Source organism: Ruditapes philippinarum, unplaced genomic scaffold, assembly GCF_026571515.1.
Source record: "Ruditapes philippinarum isolate M1 unplaced genomic scaffold, ASM2657151v2 ctg5254_1_1_1_1, whole genome shotgun sequence".
Lineage (NCBI taxonomy): Eukaryota > Metazoa > Mollusca > Bivalvia > Venerida > Veneridae > Ruditapes > Ruditapes philippinarum.
The window spans coordinates 106,587-128,870 of record NW_026854361.1 but is presented as its reverse complement, the minus strand read 5'-3'; the positions used below and the strand labels follow the sequence as shown (position 1 = coordinate 128,870).

The window sequence follows — 22,284 nt, the reverse complement described above, 5'->3', positions numbered from 1 at the left end:
CACAGAAATTATTTCATTAATACAAAGATTTGTATCTGTAAGCGACGCTGGACAAATCAACAGAGTGCATATGTTGTAATTACAATTAAGCGACACAGGGTCGTGATATCATAAATCAACAGGGTGCATAACATTACATCAGATAACGTCACTCGTGCCAGTTATTTAATTATGATCCGACTTTAGTTAAATGATCATCCTAAGGGTTTTATGACATTGGCCATGTCTCACTGATTTGATCCCAAAGAATAAACACAGTTGTTGCAGAAGGAACATTAAATAGAAAGAACCCTTATTATACCCCCACCACAAAATGTGGGGGGCGGGGGCTATAATGGATTCGCTTTGTCGCGTCGGTCGGTCAGTCCGTCGGTCCGTCCGTCTCCATTATCGTGTCCGCTCTATAAATCCTATACCAATTGAAGGATTTTCTTAAAACTTGGCTCAAATGTTGCCCATGTGTCTGCTCTGTAAGTCCTACACTAATTGAAAGATTTTCTTCAATCTTGGCTCAAATGAGGTAATGTGCAGAACCCATGTTACACCTTTGCGGCTTAAGGTCAAGGTCACACTTAAAGGTCAAAAAATGACTTAGAAAATATTCTTAAATTTGAACATGTATTTGAATATTTCTGAAACTAGAAAAGGTATTTGCTTGAAATTTAAAATATATATGAAGTGTCACAATTAAGATATGCAGGTCAAGTTTCATAACTATGTATTGCATTTTGACAAAGTTATGCCCCTTTTTTAAGTCTTTAAATTTACATACAATCAAATATTAGACAATATGTCGTGTCCGCTCTATAAATCCTACACAAATGCAAGAATTTTCTTCAAACTTGACTCAAATGTTCACCGCAACCGGACAATGTGCAGAACCCATGTTACCTTTGTGCCGGCTTATGGTCCAGGCCACATTTGAAGGTCAAAAATTGACTTAGAAAACGTTCTGAAATTTTAACATGAACTTAAATATTTATTAAAACTAGAAAGATAATCATTTGAAACTTCAAACATATACGAAGTGTCGCAAGTAAGATATGCAGGTCAAGTTTCATAACTTTTAAAAAAAGTGTGGGGGATAATTTTGTATTGTATTTTGACAAAGTTAAGTCCATTTTTATGTCTTTAGATTTAATTACTATAATATTTCTTAAACCATAACAGACGTTTACTTGAAAATTAAAATTTATATGAACGGACTGGTTACAAGCAAGCTCAGATGACGAAAATTATACAATGCCATTGAATTATGACACAAGTTATGCCACTTTTAGGCTTAGAAAATGTTCTGATATAACCATTAATGCTTAAAAATGTTTTTGAAACTAAAACAGATATTCACTTGAAACTATATAATATATGAAGGGTCACAAGTAAGCTCAGTATGCAAAGTTTTTTCCACTTTTAATTACATTTTGATATAATTATGCTATTTTCTTAACTTCACTGCTTTTGTTTGTTTTAGTACATTCGGAAAATGAAAGGTTATTTGTAACTGTTTCGAACATGATTTGACAATATATATCTATACTATTACCTGTACAATTTGTCTTTTTTTCACCAGAGACAATTTCTTGTTATGTAAATGTATTTGTGCCACTAATTAATAAATATTCAGGGCAATAACAGAGCGTATTTTCCGTTCTTATACCGTGACAAACTTCGATCCCTGCTTAATTGGAATTTGTCCACAAATTTTGTATGGATGTAGAGAACATTTATCAGCTATAAACCATCACTGCCAAAATATCACATGTGAGAAAAATGTGCAGCTTGAGCAGAATTCGAAACTGGGACCCCCAGGATAACGTTCGGGAGCTTTACTGGCCTCTTACACATTTTCCGCGCTAGTAATAAACAGTTCAATACCATAACATAAATAATATTTTATTTGCCAAAATTGGCCTTTAAAATCCATAACTGATTTAAAGATGAGGTGCATCATATGCTAACCTCCAGTAGAACATTTAGTATGCTCACACAATGACTGGTAAAAATCATGCCCCTTGGGTAAATATTGGTCCCACCCGGGGTCACTTAGTTCATAGTCGTTACAACAAGCTGACAAGACGACTGTGTGAATGTGACCTTATTAGATTGTATCAGCTGAATTTCATTTCAACATTCAAAGATGTTTATATTGCACTTCCACGCATTCAATGTTTTTCTCAATTACAACATTTCTTGAACAAACAGTATAATCATGAATGATTAAAGCTTCACACAAGATGAGTGGACAATCTTTAAAGAAATCTATTAGGAGTATAAGAAATGTATAAATATACACGCTTCATAATTAACATTTTACATGTTCCCGGAGAATATGACTGAATTCATTGTTTGTTCGATGCCGCTACTAACGAAGGGCATATTTTGACATAATCTTAATAATTCATGCCAATTGCAAGTGCTTTATGGTAGGCTAAATTATATATCTGATAAATTAAACTGTATTATCAGCGTGAGAAGTGAGAATGATGTTTCATAAAACTCGAATGAGAAACGGTTACTTAACGTTTTCTGGAAAAAAAAAACAAACGGAAACTTACCAGAGAATGACAGTGTAAGCACTATGCTGTAAACTCACTTTGAAACTTCTTTATCAAAATAGAATTTAGGCTATAACTGCAAAAGCGTATGCATAAACGTACATTTACATAAATCTACGTATTAAGCAGTGTTTTTAAACAATGTAATTGAAAATGCGTTTTTCATATCCATTTTTAGCATAAGTAAAATATGTTTTAAAGATGTATATACTCATGTGGAAAACTGTTATTGAACTGATTTGTTATTAGATGAATGAAAGATAATATACAAAGTAAGTTAATTGACAGTTTTCCGCTCATCACCATTGTCACTAATTATACAAACTAAAGGATGCTTTTTAATGGTGCCAATTGACATTTTCGATCCTTGGATGCGTGTATATGGGAGATAATCTTAAGCAGACTCACTCAAGCTGAAAATGCAAATCTCGTGCAAATAATGATGTTTTCATTTGCCGCGTGTGATCTTCAAACAGATATTTTTGATAAATTGTATATCGTACTTCTGGACATGTATGGTGAACATCATATGCATGTAACCACCTTTTCTCAGTAACGAACAAAACTCAAAAATGCCAAACACCTTAATAATAACCAATGGCATAGAAAAACTTTTAGTCAACCTAAACGCACACAAGATGAATTTCTCTGAAAAAAATTTGTAAAGCTAATTATCACATGTTGTGAATACAAGTACAAGTATCATTGAATGTTTTAATGACAAATACAAAATGACCTAGATAACTGATAACTATGAAGAAGATATTTTTTCTCATTACAACTTCATTGATGTTAAATATGAATCAGTTAAACCAAATAGGACTATCACGGTACTTTAATACTGCATATGTGAGTCAATTCCAAACAAAAATGACACATTTTCTTTCAAACACCTTGGAGCAGTTACTTCCCCTGGTCAGTATTAAAATTAAGTTAACCAAAGCATAATGTAACCGGTGCCAGGAGTTTGCTTTTCTCTATATAAGTTTATTTGTTTGTTTACGGTACTCATACCCAAAAATAACCCAAATACAATATCAAAGCACCCCATACCCCATTGAGTTAAATTAATTGAACTACAAGTATATTCATGTGAAAACAACTTCATGAGGCTTGAATATTTTATTAATAAACAAATTATGTCTTAACAAGTGATTTGATAACATGTGAATAATTAATCTGTAAATATGTCAATATATCAGTTCTAATTTGTTATCAGTTTCAAGAACATGGAGAACATTTGAGAACATAGAAGTATCGGTTTACTAAATGTAGTTATATTGTTGTATCTTGAGTAAATGATAATGTAGATAGAAATAGAAAATATGTTAGATACTTCATACAAAGCTATGATAATGAAATAACATACTTTATACTGAAATAACAAAATTCTCTTATTCTGTAATGTTTAGGAATTTCTTAATTAAATATAGGATACTAGTAATACCTTCTTATATCTACGAAGCCAAGTATCCCATGTATAGAATATTGTATCGTTGTAGTGTCCTTAATAAGGTAAACATATCTATAATTATTTCAGTACTAAGCATTTGCAGTTCCCAATAAGAGAACATAAATAATTACATATACTTCAAAAGAATTTCTTGAAGTAAAAAGTAAAACATAAATATGAAATATGTTAAGGTGTTATATAATGAACTTTGGCACATAAGATACTTTCTCGCAAACGCTATAACTCTGCAAATGCAGAACAAACATGTCAAATTTGATTATCATACGTAGTCTGTAGTGTCACAGATAAGTAGATGATTCATATTTTCCTTTTAATTCCTTTGCCTTGTCTAGTGACGGCCGTTTGATTGGCCTCGCTCTTGATCTGCGAGTAGGTAGTTTGGCTAGAGCGTCCTTCTCATTTTTGATGAATGATGTGTATTCTATAACTTCGCTCATAAGCGGGCGATTGTCTTTGTCAATTTCAAGACAGTTCAGAATGAGTGCTCGTGTATTATTGGTGAACACTTCCACTACCTCTTCTAAATTGAGCATTTTTTCAGGATCAACTGTTCTGATAAAATCACAAAGAGTCATTTTTCTCTGTTCTCTGAATACTACGGGCATTTCTACTTGAGCTAATTCTAATATAAATAATCCAAAAGAGTAAACGTCTGCAAATACTTCGTATTTATCTCCACGTAAAACTTCCGGTGCCAAGTACACGAAATCTCCAGTATCAATTCGTTCTGTGTCAAATGGAAGCTTGGCGAATCTAGGTAAACAAGCGCCTGTAAGTTGAACATTGCCAGCTTCATCCATCTTAAATGTTAAGAAAATAACAATATCAAGAATAATCAATTATTCCTAGCGAACATTATGTGTAAGTTATAATTTACTAACAGCTCGAGATAAAGGTCACTATAATAAAGGCAATACTTAAGCAATACATGAATATAGAACATTTCATCTAACAACGGATTTTTCATTTCATATATACCAGGAGAATTAAAAGTTAACAAAAATCTAATAAAATATGATTGGCAATATAGTTATAGTTTTGTATGCAGATAATTAGTAAAGGTCGTCACATTAAAAATTGGAACTTTACTCCTTGAACGTTGTCCTTTTTATTTAATATGATTTAACATTTTTCAACATAAGTGACTTTCATTATTCGAAAATGTCGTAATTATGATTATATTAATATTAATTAAGCTTTTCATGATTTAGTCTTTTAAAGCCATAAATTTATTCGTAAACTATTTCTCTTGATTTAATGGTTCCTATATATAGTCAAAGAAATCAATAGAAGACACTGATAAATTAAGGTGACTTCTATTTTAAACAAATCGTTTATAGTGTCATACATCATATATTCCAGCAAGGGATAATATAGACAAATATAAACACTTACCGTCACAGTGTCTTGACTGAGTTCCATATGGACGAGTCCTTTTGTATGAAGATATTCCAAGCCGCACGCCGTCTCAATTAAAATTTCGGGAACACTTTCCCGTTTATTGCAGAATGCACTAAGGGACCGTCTAACTGATTTTAAATCCCCCTCGTAAACAAATGCAGGCGTTATAGTTTCGGCATTATGAATACCTAAAAATTCTGCTATGTTTGCCCCTCGCCTTGTGAGACACCTGAAATAATATACACAAGTAGATAGTAAAATTAAATATATAACACAATTCCACTTTCTAATTTCTCATCAAAACAACTTTAAGTTATTTTTAAGGAAAAAAAACAGAAAAAAGCGATACAGCAAATGACTTTTTGATGTTTACCTACATATGCAATAAAGTAGGCCTTATTCATATGAAAAATAAAACGTGTATTCAGAAAACAATAAGTGTATCTTACATGTCCATCTCTAAAAAGGTAAAATTTAATGAAGATCAGTAAAAGATAGTTTTGTGCTCATACCTTAGTTTAGCTACTTCTGCATAAGTAAATTCTACTCCTGAAGAAGGCAGATAAACTTTGATCGCAACTGGTCTCTCCAGGCTATTTCTGAAAAGGCTGCCTGAATAAGTCACGGTCCACAATCCTCGAATGTCCCTTCTTCTACAAACGTCCAAATCTCCTGAGCTCCCACGAAGAAAGTCAGTTACATTAAACGCTACTGATACCGCTTCACCACCCTCAGATGGCATTTGTTGGATTTGTAACTCCCCGCGACTAAAATCAGCTACAAATATATAGCCTTCCCCGTATTCCATTAAAGCCCTTTTAAGTGCCTCTGTTGACGTCATCATTTCTTCATATTCCGCCTGGTGTAACCTTTCTGTCTCGATAGATTCTTCAAGCCGATTAACAAGCAGTTGATTGGCTAGAATCATGGCTGGCACCTGTCGTTCAACCGCTTCTATGTATTCTCGTGGTCTTTCAAGCAAGTATTCAGCTAGATGAGTCAGACCAGAAGTAGATTGATTAGAATCATTTAGAAGCTGGTCGTACATATCCTTTGCAGTCTTTTTTGCCATTTTCACGGGATCATCTTTGTATTCATTTACTTTCATTTTATTCTTTATCGGACTCATTAACATTTGGAATGGTTTTATAATTCTCCCCGCCAACTTGAGAGGCATTTTAGGTTCAGAGAGAAGATATTTTGTCCTAATTTGTGAAATTCTTGGCAAAGTTCTTCGTCTACTCATTCTGTTTTTCGATAAGTTAGACAAGTCATCGGAAGAAGCCGACGACGAGTCACAGTGAATTTGCTTTTCGATTTCTGCAAGATCTTCCTCTAGGAGTTGCAGTTCTATCTTCATTCCAAAGGAAAGCTCTTCTTCCAAAGATTCGATTTTTCTTTCATCTTCGTTCCAATCTTCAACACATTCTATAATCCTGTCATAGAAAGCTTCGTGTATTCTCATTCGAATCCATTGCCAGTCTCCTAATCCAGCGTCAACAGTTGGCAATTGTCCAGCCGACCACTCGCGTGTCAGCTTATTCTTACATTGTTCAGAAAGCAGGTATTCTCTCAATTCGCTGCACATCTCTTTAGATTGAACATCAAGTTTTGCCTTCAGTTCTTCAAGAACTGATTCTGATTTACACCGCAATTTTGCCAGTTTTTCTCTTGCTATTTCAGATTTATCTTTCAGATCCATATCTGAAAGATCGAGACGTCTAACTACTGTCTTCAGATGATGAATTGTACGTTTAAGAACATTTTCAATCCATCTGTAAAACGTTAAATGAATAATTAATAGATATTGTTTACTTTTTTGTAATTTTCTTTTATAATTAAACAGTTCATAAAGTGTCATAATTGAAGTTCTGGACATCTTAATATTACGTTAATTTCATGCAAAGTTTACTTTACATTTATTAAAATAAATGAATAATAATAATGAATTATCTAAACTAGTTGTAGTAAACGCACATGTAAAAATCTTTATCACACCTGAATTATGTTGAAAAACGTTTCAAGTCTAAAGCAATTTATTATTAAACAAAGTGCGTAGATACATGTATAACTCCCGAATTGTTTTTGTCTCAAATTAGAGGAAATTATTCAATTAAATGCCACATAATTTGGAAATTCAGTCTGTTCATTGACTTACTTGAACGACTGCTTTATTCTCCTTTCTAGTGAAGAAATGAAGAGATTTTTCAGATTGTCTAAAAACTGTTTGTAATTGTCATTGATATAGTCATTGTCAGCGTTGACATCTCGTAATGCTTTCTCTGTGGAGAAAAAGACAACCTGGGATTCGTCAAAGTTCGGCCAGCATTTGGACAGCTTATCTAAAAAAACAGTTCCGTATTAATTATAAAAATTGCAGATATCGATATGCAGGTATTCTTAATTTGAAAGAATAAAAGTAGATATTATACATAAAAGGAGAAATCATGAAGCTATGAACAAACATAATATAACGTGCTATTGGCATGCTGACCCGTATATATGTGATACTGCAAGAATAAAAACAATTACCAGATATCATTTACATGGATCTTTGCTAGGGCTATTTGCTTACATTTTTATACGTACAAAAAAGACAAACCCTTTGAGAGCAATGCAAGCAAAGTAAAAATGTGAACAATTTCTTATTTGGTTATAGATCTTATGCTATAATTTTAATTAAGACCTTAAAACGTATGAATAACTTTTACCTATTGCATTTGCTTTCACTTTGTCAAGTTCTGTTTTCTCAACAAGGTCAACTCGATTACATACAAAAAGTGCAGATTTAGGATCAAACTTTATATGTCGGTGTTTGGAGCTTTCGTCTGATCTTTGCATCTCTAAAACTATCTTCAACAATCCAAGTAACTGAAATATTAAAAGTTAATGTTATTACATGTGTAATTGTTTCCATTCTGTCAAGACAAGTAAATCAATAAATCAGTCAAGCAAGCAGTCAGTCAATCAATCAATCATTAAATAAATAAATGAAATGTCTTGCTGAAATCTTCAGAAGCATTTAGCATACTGAAGCATACTTAATAAAAAGTATATCAATAACAATATAAAACTAGAATATTAGTACCGGTATTTGATATGATGACTGTCAATATGTTTGATAAATAAAAGTATTCTAAAAGTATTATAAATAAAAGCCTCGAAAAGAGGTCATTAATATCAAAAGTATTTTCTTCTCTACTTGTTTGCGCATACCCTATCTTCTTGTACTCCGCCTGCATTGTCCGTTTTTATGATGTACATAAAGCCAAGGATAGTGTTGTTTTTTATAAAGTTGGTTAACTCTAATTCCAAAAACTCATTCTCGCCAATTCCTGGAGTATCCACAAATACCAGACCAGACTGAAAATATCGTCAATAGAATTTAGTTTTGTTTTATATAACTAAAACGCAGGAGAGTATATAAATTTATAAAAAGAAGAAAAAATAATAACAAACAGAAAAACTTACGTTCATTTTCTAATTAATACTAGGTAAAAAAACGAGTGGCTGAACTGAAAATGCAAAATTACTTTCGTCCAATATTTTAACAGACGAATTCAAGATGTATATATTACATTACTTGTATTGTTCTGTAAAATATAATAAGTATTTAAATAATGTACCTGCAACAAAGGCAGAGGTAAATACACTTGAACTTCTTTAATATTGTGATTTTCCCGCTCGCTGGCGGATTTCATAAAGGCGATTGCATGGAGCTTTTTAAGACCTTCTTCGTCCAGATCAAACTCTGTATCAGGTTTGTCCGATTTGTACAGTATACGTGCATGTTTCCGTCTATGATAGCGTATGATGGTTATTGTTGACGTGGAACTATTATTGAACACAGGAAGAATGTCATCTTCAAATAGTAAGTTGAGAACACTAGATTTTCCAGCTGATGTTTCTCCTGAAATCAAAAGAGTTAAAAAGTTGTTTTTTTCTGATTTTGAATTTATTGTTCCATTAAGTTTCATTTTGATATATTATTATGAAATAACTGAACTATTCAATTTTTTAAAAATCCGAAACCTTCACTGATCGTGCATATACTTCCTAAGAGATTAAGTGGAATTGTTTATTTCTACACAATGTTATATATTTTTACCCAGTTTTATGACAGTGTTCATATAGGTCTACAAGTATCTGTCGAATTCGACAATTAAAAGAAGCTAGGGGCATATTATAAAATTTGACAAATGATAGAATGCAGCATATGTACAAATTGAGAAAACTGATAATGAACAACGCAAAATAAATGATGATAAAAGGAGAATAAATTGTTGTAAAAATAAGGGACACAAAAAAAAATTACATGGATTGCTTGAATTCTATTTATCATGCACATCCTTTAGCTTTTGTGCATATATTCTTATTTTCTGTCGGTAAACCGAAACAAAGATATCTACCTGCAACAATCATAACGCATTCTCCAGTTTCCAGATCGTCAATGTACGCTCTACAGTCGTCAGCTAGATTGTCGCTTGTCCCCTCTGTTCTGAGTAAACCTTCTACTAACTGGCTGTCCCTTCTTGGTACCATATTTGGTCCTTGTTTATGAATAATGGACATCATGTCTGTCATAACAGACGTTAATTTCTTTCTCCTATTCGCGTCATCTTTACCGGCAAGCAGCATGTTCTTTTCGATCTGAAAAATAAATGTGCACAGTGTTATAACATTTATTGTTTCTTCTAGCAGTTTGCTATGTTTTGATCCGCTTTGGGCCCCTATATGTTTAGTTGTTAACAAGTAAATACATGCACATAAGACGGAGAGATTTTAATCATAACTGATCAATACGATCTATAATAATAATAAAAAGTTTTTAAAAAATATAAAGTTGCCAATTAAGTCTTGGACATAATATACGAGGGATGAACAAGATATACCCGGAATTACGCCAAAGATTGAATAATATTTAGAACAAACACTGTATTAATGCGTAACTAATTATAAATCATTATATGATGTATACATATACATAAATGCATTAAGGAAAATTTTAACATGTGGATCCATCGTGAGACATATCAACAAATCTAATGCCTGGACATTGCGACTTGGTTTGATCGAGTATGTTTATTTCATATTTTTCAACCGATAATATGACCTTTTTCAAAGCCAACGCGTTGACTGTTAATGTATTGCAATGACATAAAATGTGCAGCGGGGAGCAGCTAAAGAAGCATAATAAATTGTTTTGTTATTAAACTTTTTAATAATGCTTGACGTTTGGAACAATGTCACTTCCTTGATTCAACGACCCAAAATGTCACCCGTGTCGTCTGCTTTTGAAATCTTGTTGATTATTAAATAGATATTTTAGGAATGTTGAAAGGCATACTTAATTTTCATTTGAAAGCAAACACAATGCGGTGTTTTGATTGGTTGGGTATAATAATGAGCACAAGGACAATGTCGACTGGTGTTGGAAATATGATATGTTTGTATGTAATGTACACGTGCTCTATAACCGGTTTGAAGGTCAATCAAGTATCTAAATCACGTATTTTGAAATGTGTATGTGCATGCACAATGTATATTCATTTTATGATATTTAAGCTTTAAACTTATTGCAAACAATTGTATTATCACAAATGTCATGATAAGAATATAGTTTGGTTTGGATAAGTAAAAAAGAAACTTATTTCAAATCAAGAAAGAAAAAAAATCTAGTTTCTTTTATTCTCATCTTTTACAGTTGTCAAATTAGTGCCAGATACAATTTCGCAATATTTGTTAAATCAAATACAGATAGAGATTAATTTGTCTTTCCTAGAAAAAATACTTCTTAGAGAGTTGTATGATAACTGGGAGTTCATGTTGCAGTTTTTCTTATCATACTAAACAACTTCGATCGCTTTCATTCAAAACATAAGTACTTCTGAAAAAAAAATGAAAAAAATAACCAAATGAATTCGGAATATTATATGCATTGCATTTCAAATTTTAAAGAATCCAAGAAATCGTGCTTCGATCGGTTTCACTCCAAAAATAAAACAAAACATTTCTATGAAAAAAAATGAAGAAAAAAACCCAAAAAACATCGGAATCATGCATTTTAAAGACACCCTTTCCCCCACAAAAAAAGAGAGAAGAAATATGGAGCGACTTCGTACAAAGTAGTAGATCTAATAGTTTCAGTTATATTATCGATATTTCTGGTACAGCTTTACCTTTAATTTTCTGTTCCTTCCTTTACTTTTCTTAAGATGCATTATAAACCTTTCTTTGAGTTCTTCTAATGTCTCAATATTTTCTATAGGAATGTCATTATAATCCGCGAACTCATACGCTTCAAACACACCTTGAAGCTTAGTTATGTTATTTAGTGTAAGTTCCATTTGTTCATCTGCATCACCTCCGTTACTAGACGAAGTTGACACTTGTCTTTGTAATTCCATAACTAACTTTTTTATTTAAGCTAGATCTATATCTTCTCTCCAGTTTTTCTTAAATCTATTTGTCCTTCATTGCGTTTTAGTTAAGTTTATTTATTTAAGACTACTTCTTACATTTAGCAAACACGTTTGTTTAAATTCGTCATTACAAGTACATTTTAGTTTCATATACTATCCAGTCCACTTCGTTTGAAGTGTGTAAATAATCATGTGTCGGTCGGAATACCCATTTTTCCAAATTTAGTTTTTACTAATTAATGAGCGATCTCAACAATTCCTTGAAATCGCGCCCGTTTCTTTTGTCATATTTTGAATTCAAAGTGACAATCAATGCGTGAATAAGACCTGTTGAAATGCAAATAAAAATATAAAGACAGGGGTATTCCCAAGTTTGGAACACGATACATTCCATAGGTAAAGATGATACTATTTAAGGCTAATATGTAATAAATTTTTGTTCAAAGGAGGTTATTTTCATGAAAATATATTTCACATTATAGCAGCATGCATCCAGATTCATGCTACTTTTCATGAACATTTTGAAAATGTATTTTTAAGTAAAATATTGTGGAGTGAACAAAGAAAGTAATTTACATATATTGCAAACGGCATATTTTTTAAATCCACATAAATTACGCAGTAGAAATATGGTGATAAATACTGCAAAAACAATCATTAATTGCACATAGCATGTACAATATTATTTTGAACTTGATTTTTTTTACTTTCCTTTAAAACTTAAATTTTTCTCAAGTTAACTGTTTGATTTTCTTGAAATATTTTGGCTCATCTAGAGGCATGTATCTTTAATATTATCGGGACTTTCAGAAGCATTCCAGAAGCAGTAACAATTGTTACGATTATTAGGTCATAAAAGCCTTGAAAAAAACGTTTGTAAGGGTTTTTGGGTCAGTAGGTCATAGGTCAAGGTCACGGGGGCCTTAAATGTCAGAATGGTTTCCGCTGATTATCTTGAAAACTATTCATCACAAAGTTCATATTTCACATATTAATTGGCCATAACTAGTAGATAACCCATTGTTGTTGTCATGATGTGATGCATTAAATCATCGCTTTGAGACGCAGAAATCCATTTTATCTTATTATAAGCCGTCCGACTACCTCTGAATCAGGCGACCTGGGTTCGATTCCCGGATGGTGCAGGTCACTTCCGTTGTGAGTGATCATGAAATCTTTTCTTCGGTCATTTGCACTGTACCTCTGCTCTGGCATGTCAGAAGTTTCAGTTCCGTGCGAAAGTGGAGGCAACTAGTACGGGTAAACTTCTTGACAGCCTGCTCAGGAACAATGAGGTGGCTGAACTGTGCTCTAGTAAGTTCAATGTGGCTTACTGTCGTAATCCGAAGTGAAAACTACTAGCGCCTAGCGGCTTAGGTTATATTTTCAAACAACCGTTTATATAGGGCCATATGACATGTCAAAAATCTTTACAACTAATAATATAAACTTCTAGCAACCTTTCAAGCACTAAAAACCTCGAAAATCTAATACATGTATGACATTTCAAGGATTACCGATATAATTGGACATACGATACGTTTTTAATCATTGTGCAGACAATTATCTCTTAAACCATCTTTCTAGAGGTGTACTTCAGATCTTCTTTTTTTGTGGTATTAAGTCGAATGACGTGTTCTAGTGGGTAAAGAGTTCGCTCGAACAAAAAAAAAACAAACAAAAACAAATGCAACTTTAAGGAAACGAAATATATCAACGCCTACACGTGCCTTTTGGTACATTGTAAATGTATCTTCTGGTACCATGGGTACATGTATATCATTTTGAAACAAATGCCCTTACTATGCTATTTAAAAAAAATCAGTCGAGACAGAATGGAAGATTCCAAATATATGATAAACAAGATCAACAAGGAAAGGCGGCGTTCAATGAACGCAACCCCCATATGATCCAGCAACAAGAACCAGTGGCAAGGAGCCCAGGCGGACCCCAAACAAAATCAGGGCAGGGCAAAGACAGAGCACGGACAGGTTAATCATTAAATGATAAATAAATTGTAACTGATTAGAAATTCAAAGAAAAGAATAATAGGCCCACAAAGGGGAAGGGGACAGGAGACCGGGGGAAGGGGGGGGTAATTAATCAAAGAAATAAAAACTAGAGGTAATGGGGAAGATACTTACCGTAGACGAGAAAACAACAAGGGACACAAGCAAAAGTGTCACCAAAACAGTATGAAACAACATAGACATACATCTGAGGAACACAGAGGGGCGCCGCCTTGGAACGGTCAGCAGCATAATAATAATAATGACTGCTGGGGAGTTTAAACCGGTTAATGGTGCACCAAACCTCGCTCTTAGCCCCACCATGTTCCTTTAAACGAGACAGTGTAAATAAAATGAATCTCCGCCAAGTGAAATTCTAACAGTTGTCATGGTTTCAAAAGGTTAAATAAGTAAAACACTAAAATGATCATGTAGAAACTTATAAAAGTAAACCCAATGACCTTAACAAAAGTACTCAATGTCCTAAAGGAAGACAGAGCAACAAGAAAATCACATACAAGGGCCCGACGAAGCAATGCAGAAGACGAACATTAAGACAATTCAGTCCCAAAGGGCTTTACTGACCAAAGTTTGCATACTGACTAAAAAGTGAACAGCGCAAAACACTGCAACGATGTGCAGAATTATTTCGGTTTGCGCAAGCCGCATGGGTAAAGTTTCTGTCGGCCGCTAGCAGTCGAAGTGTTTGAACAATCTTAAAGGCACATTAAATAAATTTTTCCTTATACAATAGTTTTATAACGTTAAAATGATGGATTTAGAGCATGTTAGATACTTAACACCTGAAGAAAGTAGTGCAGAATGTGAAATTATTTGTCATGAAAGTAGCAAAATGTAAACAAATTAATATTTTGACTTCCATAAAAAATACTAAATCACTGTAACTGTACTAATTGTCAAAATGCAATAGGAGCAAAAGATAGGTCAGGTAATTGGCCATGAGTAACTTTTTGATAGCTTTAACAGGACACCAAAAATAAAAAGCTTTTGAGAAATAAAGATAAAAGCATTTCTGGAAATAATGGACCTTTAACTTGAACATCAGTTAAAGTTATAAACTGATATTTTGGCCTGAATTTTTAGAACTTAGCAAAAACCTTAGCAAAAAAATGAAAATAGTTGTCCAATGTTTTAAGTCCTGCCTGAAGTTAAAATAAATAATCTGAAGTAATATCAAATTTATGAAATATGAGTTTGCAACAACAACTTTGAAGAATGATATTTTTATATGATCATGGTCTGCACAGCTCGTTATTTAGTCAGTATTTTTACATGATCTGCACTGCTTGCTATTTAGTCAGCACTTATTTTGACATGGTCTGCAATGCTCGCTATTTAGTCAGTACTTATTTTGACATGGTCTTAACTGCTCGCTATTTAGTCAGTTCTTATTTTGACATGGTCTGCACTGCTCGCTTTTTAGTCATTACATATTGACATGATCTTCACTGCTCGCTATTTAGTTAGTTCTTATTTTAACATGGTCTGCAATGCTCGCTGTTAAGTCAGTATTTATTTAAAATGGTCTGCAATGCTCGCTATTTAGTCAGCACTTATTTTGACATGGTCTGCAATGCTCGCTGTTAAGTCAGTACTTATTTTACATGGTCTGCAGTGTTCGCTATTAAGTCAGTACTTATTTTGACATGGTCTGCAATGCTCGCTATTAAGTCAGTACTTATTTTGACATGGTCTGCAATGCTCGCTATTAAGTCAGTACTTATTTTGACATGGTCTGCAATGCTCGATGTTAAGTCAGTACTTATTTTGACATGGTCAGCACTGCTCGCTATTTAGTCAGTACTTATTTTGACATGGTCTGCACTGCTCGCTGTTTACTCAGTCCTTATTCTTACATGGTCGCTATTTAGTCAGCACTTATTTAAAAAATTTCCCTACAATGATATTGGGTTATTTTTTTTTTCCACCAATGTAAGATATTGGATCGTATATTATGACACTTATTACATGTTTGCTACAACATGCATAATTACATGTATAATGTCCTATAATTCTTTATAAGAATGATTATTTACATGTATTTGAAGTTTAATTGAATGTGTATTTCTATTATACATGTGTGTACATGAAGACATACATACATACGACTTAGATAGACTAATAAACTAAAAATGATATTAATTATAGGGAGAAATGTTCTTCTGTACACAACTTTTGTATTTCTTGTGGAATTTCAACCAAACCTTTATAGAACAACTATCACCAATGTCACAACCACTGTATATGGTAAAAATAAAAAAAAAAAAGATCAAACCACAAAACCCTGACATCAATATTCGCAAGGACAAATCGTATCAATAATTCGATAAAAATTTGTTTAAAATCACTTGAGAAATGTATGAGTTCAGAATAAAAGGTTTTCACCTCGACCGATCTTATAATAACCAGTATATAAATTAATTTCTTTCAAAAAAATCTGGTTTAAAGTCAGCGCACAAGAAAATGATATCATTTTATCTTTTTATCATAAATATTTGACATTGATATACTATCACTTCCTCAATTATTTAACAATGACATAATAAACACACATTTTCATTCCACATTTTGCATACAATTATTCTCTATAATATGATAGATTGGCTGGTATAGCTAGTACTATTACTAGTACTTAAATATTTAAACATTTTTTTTAAAATTTAATATAGAAATAATCAGTTAATGGCAGATGTACGATAGTCTACAAAGTCATGATTTAGTAATTTTAGCTTGACACATTGTTGGCACACGTTTCCGTTATATCTTGTCTAAAAATCAGCAGACTGCATATACCATTGTACTGCTTACAACAATTGTTGTTGTTGTTGTTTAATAGTATATATATATATATATTGCTTGTGACCGTACATTTATCTGTGGTTCAACTATTTTATAGAACGTATTTACGAGTTGTTTGTATTTTCTCTTCTTTTTGTACTTTGTTGTATATATTGTTTGGTTGTTCTATTCAGCTGTCCAAAGGAATTAACTGAATTGAATTTCACAGTATCGTATTGCGACCACATGTTTTTGTAAGTATACCTTAATCACAAAAATAAAAATTGTTGTTCTAACGTCAAAAAGGGACAAACAAATCTAAGATATCGGACGTACTTCTGTAATACAATTTTAATCTAAAACAGAATGGTTGTCAAGCATTCCTTCTTTTAACAATACAAACTTAATCTTAAATTCCTGCATTACATAAAATTGTATTTGCGGTCCGCCGGGTTTTATTTTGTTGTTTTGTTGTTGTTTTTTTTTTGTTTTTTTGTTTTTTTGGGGGGGGGGGGGGTATATTAAGTATATTTTTTTTTTCATAAAAGAATTTGTTCTGATTTTTGTCGTCTGCTAAAATATATGTCTCACTAATAATTTTATTTAATCGTGAAATGTATATTTAAAAGCGTATAAAAGGGATGAATGAAATTACAATAATGGGATCGGTAAATATAAGGATATTTAAATTTCTACTTATCATAAATTATTTTCCATTATGAAAAGAGACTTCCGTGTTGTAATAAATAGCGTTTCAAAGAATCGATTGTGAAATAAGTTGATATCAAAAGACGAAACATTGCTATAATTATTTATTGGAGATTGTCATACTTTTCAGTATTAATTTTAAGTTTGTTTGCCTTGGTTCTTTCTACTTTATTTCAATATAAACACTGGACCTTCCTAGTATTTAATTTCGAAAGTAAAATACATTTTTCTATGAAAATACCCCATCTTCATAAAAATATATAAACCTACATTTTCACTGGGATGGGATTTTTAAATGGAAATCAGACTTTAATGTAATTATAATTAAAATGTCAAGTTCCTGTGATGTAAAGGTCTTTTGAAGTAATTTCGTTTTGATGACTGTCTACGTTAATTGAGGTACGAACGACAACTCTGCCTTGAGAAATGATATTTAACCTCTGGAAATGAGACAAGACAGGCATTTGGACATCGTGAATTGAGTCTACTTCTCTTATTCACAAAGGTCCAGGAAACATCTAAATAAATCAACAGTAAATATTTGTACGTATCATAAAAAAGCAGAACACTTAAAGTGATACAAAAGCCAGATATTGTTCTTGTTACAGACCTTTTGGCCAATTTTGACTTGTAGTTTAATAGGCGCAAAAGAGCATCGGAAAGAAATGACTTTTTTATTAATCATTTCAAATTTGACAATTTTCAACGGATGCTGATTGTGCTACGGTCATATTATGTCGCCCCAACCGAGATTTTAACAATTTTCTTGAAGAAAATGCAAAATATTTGTGATCCTCAGGGACTTCTGTATTCAATACCTTTAGTCCTGAAGATCGGATATCGCATAAGAAAAATGCTAGAGGGTAGCGAAAATTGTGTTGCATTTACCAGAACCAGTCATCATCCTGTAATAGAGTTGTTCAGCCAGGTTGAACAACCTTATTGCTACATACTTAGTTTAGTACTTCAGCACCTTAAAGACACTGTGCACATTTATACAACTAATAGCACGAGATTATTATCAGTAAATCCAGTGTCTTTCTTTATGAATGACCCTGACAGATATAATTGAAAACAACAGACTTCTTTACCCTTTGCATGCTCGGAAAAATTGTCGTCTGCCAAAATATCGTCTTGGCCATCATGAAAGTTACTGTAAATGGCCAAAGGCATTTTTCATGCCGATTTAGCCAAATAAACTGTATAAACTATTTATTTTCACTAATGTTTTGGGAAGAAAACAACAATAATGGATGACTGTCAAATATCTTGGTACCAGGCAAGACGCTGGGATACTCTGTCCTGGTGCGAGGGCTTTAGTAACCGCTTTCGTTATGCAATAAACAAAACGTAGAAGTTCACTGACGCTCATCCCGTGACACACACGCCGTGTATTTATGAAATTGTATATGATAACATCTTAACTGTTTAACGAGGTAAACCCACAATGATTTAACTTAATTTATGGCCTACAATTTTGCGTGAGCAGCTGAACAAATTACTCGAGTAAGTGGTACAACTATTTTGTTTTGTATCCGTAGAAATAATATCAGTTGAGTAAGAATTTCTGACAGAGCGAAATTTTATGCTCACTATATTTAGAAAGCTAGATATTAGAATACATGATCCAAGTTTTCTGATTGGATTTACCAATTTTGTCACGCTTTAAAGAACGTATTTACAAGTATACATGTACATGATTATGTAATTAAATTATTTTAACCGCATCATATATCTATTGCACATGTCTATTATACAAAATGTATTTAGATATCACTACATTTAGTTTGATATTATTGCCCACATCTGACGTGTTGTCATTATAGGAAGGGAAATAAATGCTCATAATCATCTGCAAGAAAAACCCTATGACATAACCTGCCATAGTGCTTTGTTATTAAAGGGACTCCACAACATATGTGCATTTTTTTCTTTCATATCCTATGTCATAGCGTTCAATTCTTAACGCAATATCTTTTTAAAATGTCCTTAAAGGACTCCACAACATCTGTGCAAAAATTCCGGTCAGTATGTCATAGTGTTCAATTTTTAACGCAATATTATCTTTCCAATTAGTATGTCATAGTGTTCAATTCTTAACGCAATATTATCTTTAAATGTCATTAAAGGGACTCCACAACCTGTGCAAATTTTCCGATCATTCCCTAACCCCTTTTTTACAGAATAACCATTTTCATTGTTCAAAATGACCCAAAAGTAAAAAGCATTGCAACGTTTTTCACTTAATCAGGCAAAGAATTGCACCAACGATCTGTTTTCAATTTAATTAATTCCGAGCATATAATTATCTTGATAATCCGTAGCAGATTTTTTTTTCATTTTCTTGAACTATATAAAAAAAATCAAATTTTATGTTTTAGGCTCTTTGACCTTTAATGAGTATTGTTCATTAAACTAAACTCATTTAACACAAATATAACAGTCAAGTAAGGTCATATTTTAATTTTCTATCGGGTATATCGGTGGCTGGAGATGTAGTCTCATAAAGATACTGACATTTAAAATATTAATTTCAGTTTAAAATGAATTTTAATTTTAGTGCAGTAAAACGTTACAAGTAACGTATATTTTAAACGACCAAAATATAAAATTGCCAGTTAACGCAAAATGGTTTTATTCTCTATTGTGATTGCTGAAATAAGATAGGACACGCTGTCTAAAATGAATGCTGAGGGACTTTTGTATAAGTTGAAGTAAAGCTTGAGGGACATTGCGAAATTTTTTACTAATTTAACTAATCTAAGTTCGTGAAACATCATCAAAACTGTGCTATAAGCCTATAAAAAGTATGCGTATGATAGTTTTAAAGGGCATATAGAAGAAACTTAATTAGGACTTCTATTAAGTTTTTAGAACTACTGTGGTGGTGGTGTTGGCAGTTTCCACTCCGGAGCTCGGCAGTAAACCACACTGAATTTACCAGAGCAGCCACCGTATCGTTCCTGGGCATGCTGTCAAGCAGTTTACCAGTACTCATTGCCTTCACTTTCGCAAGGAACTAATAACTTATGTACATGCCAGAGCAGATTTACAGTGCGAATAACCGTAGAAAGGATTCCATCACAACGGAAGTGACCTGCATCGTCCGGGAATCGAAACCGGGTCGCCCGAAACACTGTCCAACGCTCTACCTAATTAGCTAACCGGACGGTGTCCTGCAATTACTGTGGTTATACATTGTTTATAAATGGAAGGTAACTGAAGGAAGATTTAGTATTGGTACCTCTCAGTCTGTTTATAAATCATTATATGGAAGAATAACTCAGAGAAATATAGCATGACTTTAAGCCAACAATTATGAAATTTATATATACACAGTCCTGTTATGTAACAAGTCATAACTCTTCAAAATTAAACCACACACCATTTGAAACAAGCCATCTTAAATTAAACATAAAGCACCTAGTGAAACCCCTAATTAATGTTTGCTCGCAGCGATACACAAAATGACCAAGGTGGTTACAAGATTGAACACGAAAAATACTCTTTTAACTAATGTACCTGTTTCTTTCTGGACTCTGAAAACCTCTGTTTTGTGAAATGCAACCTAAGTCTTTCTATAAAATCTTCTATATTCTCCAGTCCGTCATAGGGAACTTCGTGTTCATCACAAAGTTCCATAGCGTCTATTATATCTTCAATACCAGCCACATCTGGTCCGTCTGCAACGTCTAAACCTCCAACAGAATTACCTGTGTCTGTAAGGTTGGTCATTTTTGAAGTTTCCTCAGTCGTAGTTAATTAAAACTTTATCTTTATTACACTAGAAATGTGTATGTCATCCTTAGCGCACTTTAAATTATTCCTTTTAACTCCGATTTTAAAGGCGTAATTTAGCTTTTTAACACATTCTTTTTAGTATAAATACATGTATAAATTCCACAAAGCTCCAACATTTAGGGTACATACACTGCTGTGTTGGTATTATCGTTTATCTCCTTCTATCTAATTCATTCAAAAAAGTAACTATATACCCCGTGTATAAGTCCATGCATCAGTGGCCGCACAAATATTTGTTATTTATCCTTAAATTATCGTAAACTATTTATATTTGCTTTATGAATAATTTTAGTAAATAGACAACAAACAGACGCGTGTGTTCAGACTATTTTTGGTTAAATAATGATGATAAGTGGGGTGTTTATTTCTTATTATTTCAAGTAGGATCCTGGGTGCAAGCCTTAATCAAAGATAATTTCATTGACGTAAATCGTAGTAAAATTTAAATTTACGTCAAAATTTTGTCAGTACCAAGAGCAAGTTAGTAGGCTCTATTTGTCCTGAACAAAAGGCCAAAGAGAAAAAATTAGGATGTATGCGGGCCTTTAAAACGGAGAAGTCATGTTATTTTTAATATTCGTCTTTTAATAATACTCTAGTCTAGTCGTGACATGAAAGAAAATGCATTTCAAGTAGTAGGTACTTTGGCAGCAGATGTCACAAAGTATACAACATATTCTCGGCTTATTGAGTTAAGAATAAAAATATCAATTTTCTACGATAAATGATCCAAAGTTTTATTTAAGTATTTAAAAATACCTTTTTGTGAGTTTTACTTCGCATCAACACATTAGAGGTAACATGGCGATTTTCCAGTTTTACTGGTGGAGGAAGACCTCAGGTGCCCCTCCGTTCATTATTTCAGACACTGTGTAGAACAATACATTTAAATTCTTCTATGGTTCATTGGTAGAACCATTGAAGTTCCGCAAGTTTACTGGATAGCTTTTTCACATAGCATGAAAGAATAAGTTTAAGTTAAGAATTAAAATAAAATAATTCACATAATAAACTATACGATAATTTCTTTTTCTAAATTTTTCAAGATAATGCATCTGAAACATATTTGATTTCAATAATTGTGGCCTTAACTTGTAAATGTTTTGTATATTCAA

The 22,284-nt window shown here is 32.7% G+C and overlaps 1 protein-coding gene across 2 annotated transcripts; it reads right to left on the bottom strand.

Moving 5' to 3' along the window:
- Nucleotides 1–3,662: 3,662 nt before the first annotated feature.
- Nucleotides 3,663–21,359, bottom strand: LOC132739947 (uncharacterized). Of its 2 annotated transcripts, none has more exons than XM_060727792.1 (9): nucleotides 20,891–21,359; nucleotides 9,840–10,080; nucleotides 9,057–9,340; nucleotides 8,647–8,793; nucleotides 8,142–8,301; nucleotides 7,589–7,772; nucleotides 5,943–7,205; nucleotides 5,425–5,659; nucleotides 3,663–4,829 (listed from the first exon to the last, which is right to left on the bottom strand). In XM_060727792.1, exons 1-9 carry the CDS (start codon nucleotides 21,101–21,103, stop codon nucleotides 4,308–4,310), a joined length of 3,249 nt encoding a protein of 1,082 aa, XP_060583775.1. In that variant the 5' UTR covers nucleotides 21,104–21,359; the 3' UTR covers nucleotides 3,663–4,307. The 2 variants fall into 2 exon arrangements, with proteins under 2 accessions (XP_060583775.1, XP_060583774.1); XM_060727791.1 differs by lacking the exon at nucleotides 20,891–21,359 and adding an exon at nucleotides 11,610–12,164.
- Between the last annotated feature and the right edge of the window lie 925 nt (nucleotides 21,360–22,284).

Coding starts and splice junctions, on each gene's coding strand:
- LOC132739947 (XM_060727791.1), bottom strand. CDS start 11,837: ATGGAATTACAAAGACAAGTGTCAACTTCGTCTAGTAACGGAGGTGAT. Junction 8,794..9,056: donor TACCTCTGCCTTTGTTGCAG/GTACATTATTTA, acceptor CGATATTTTCAG/TCTGGTCTGGTATTTGTGGA. Junction 4,830..5,424: donor TCAGTCAAGACACTGTGACG/GTAAGTGTTTAT, acceptor TTAACATTTAAG/ATGGATGAAGCTGGCAATGT.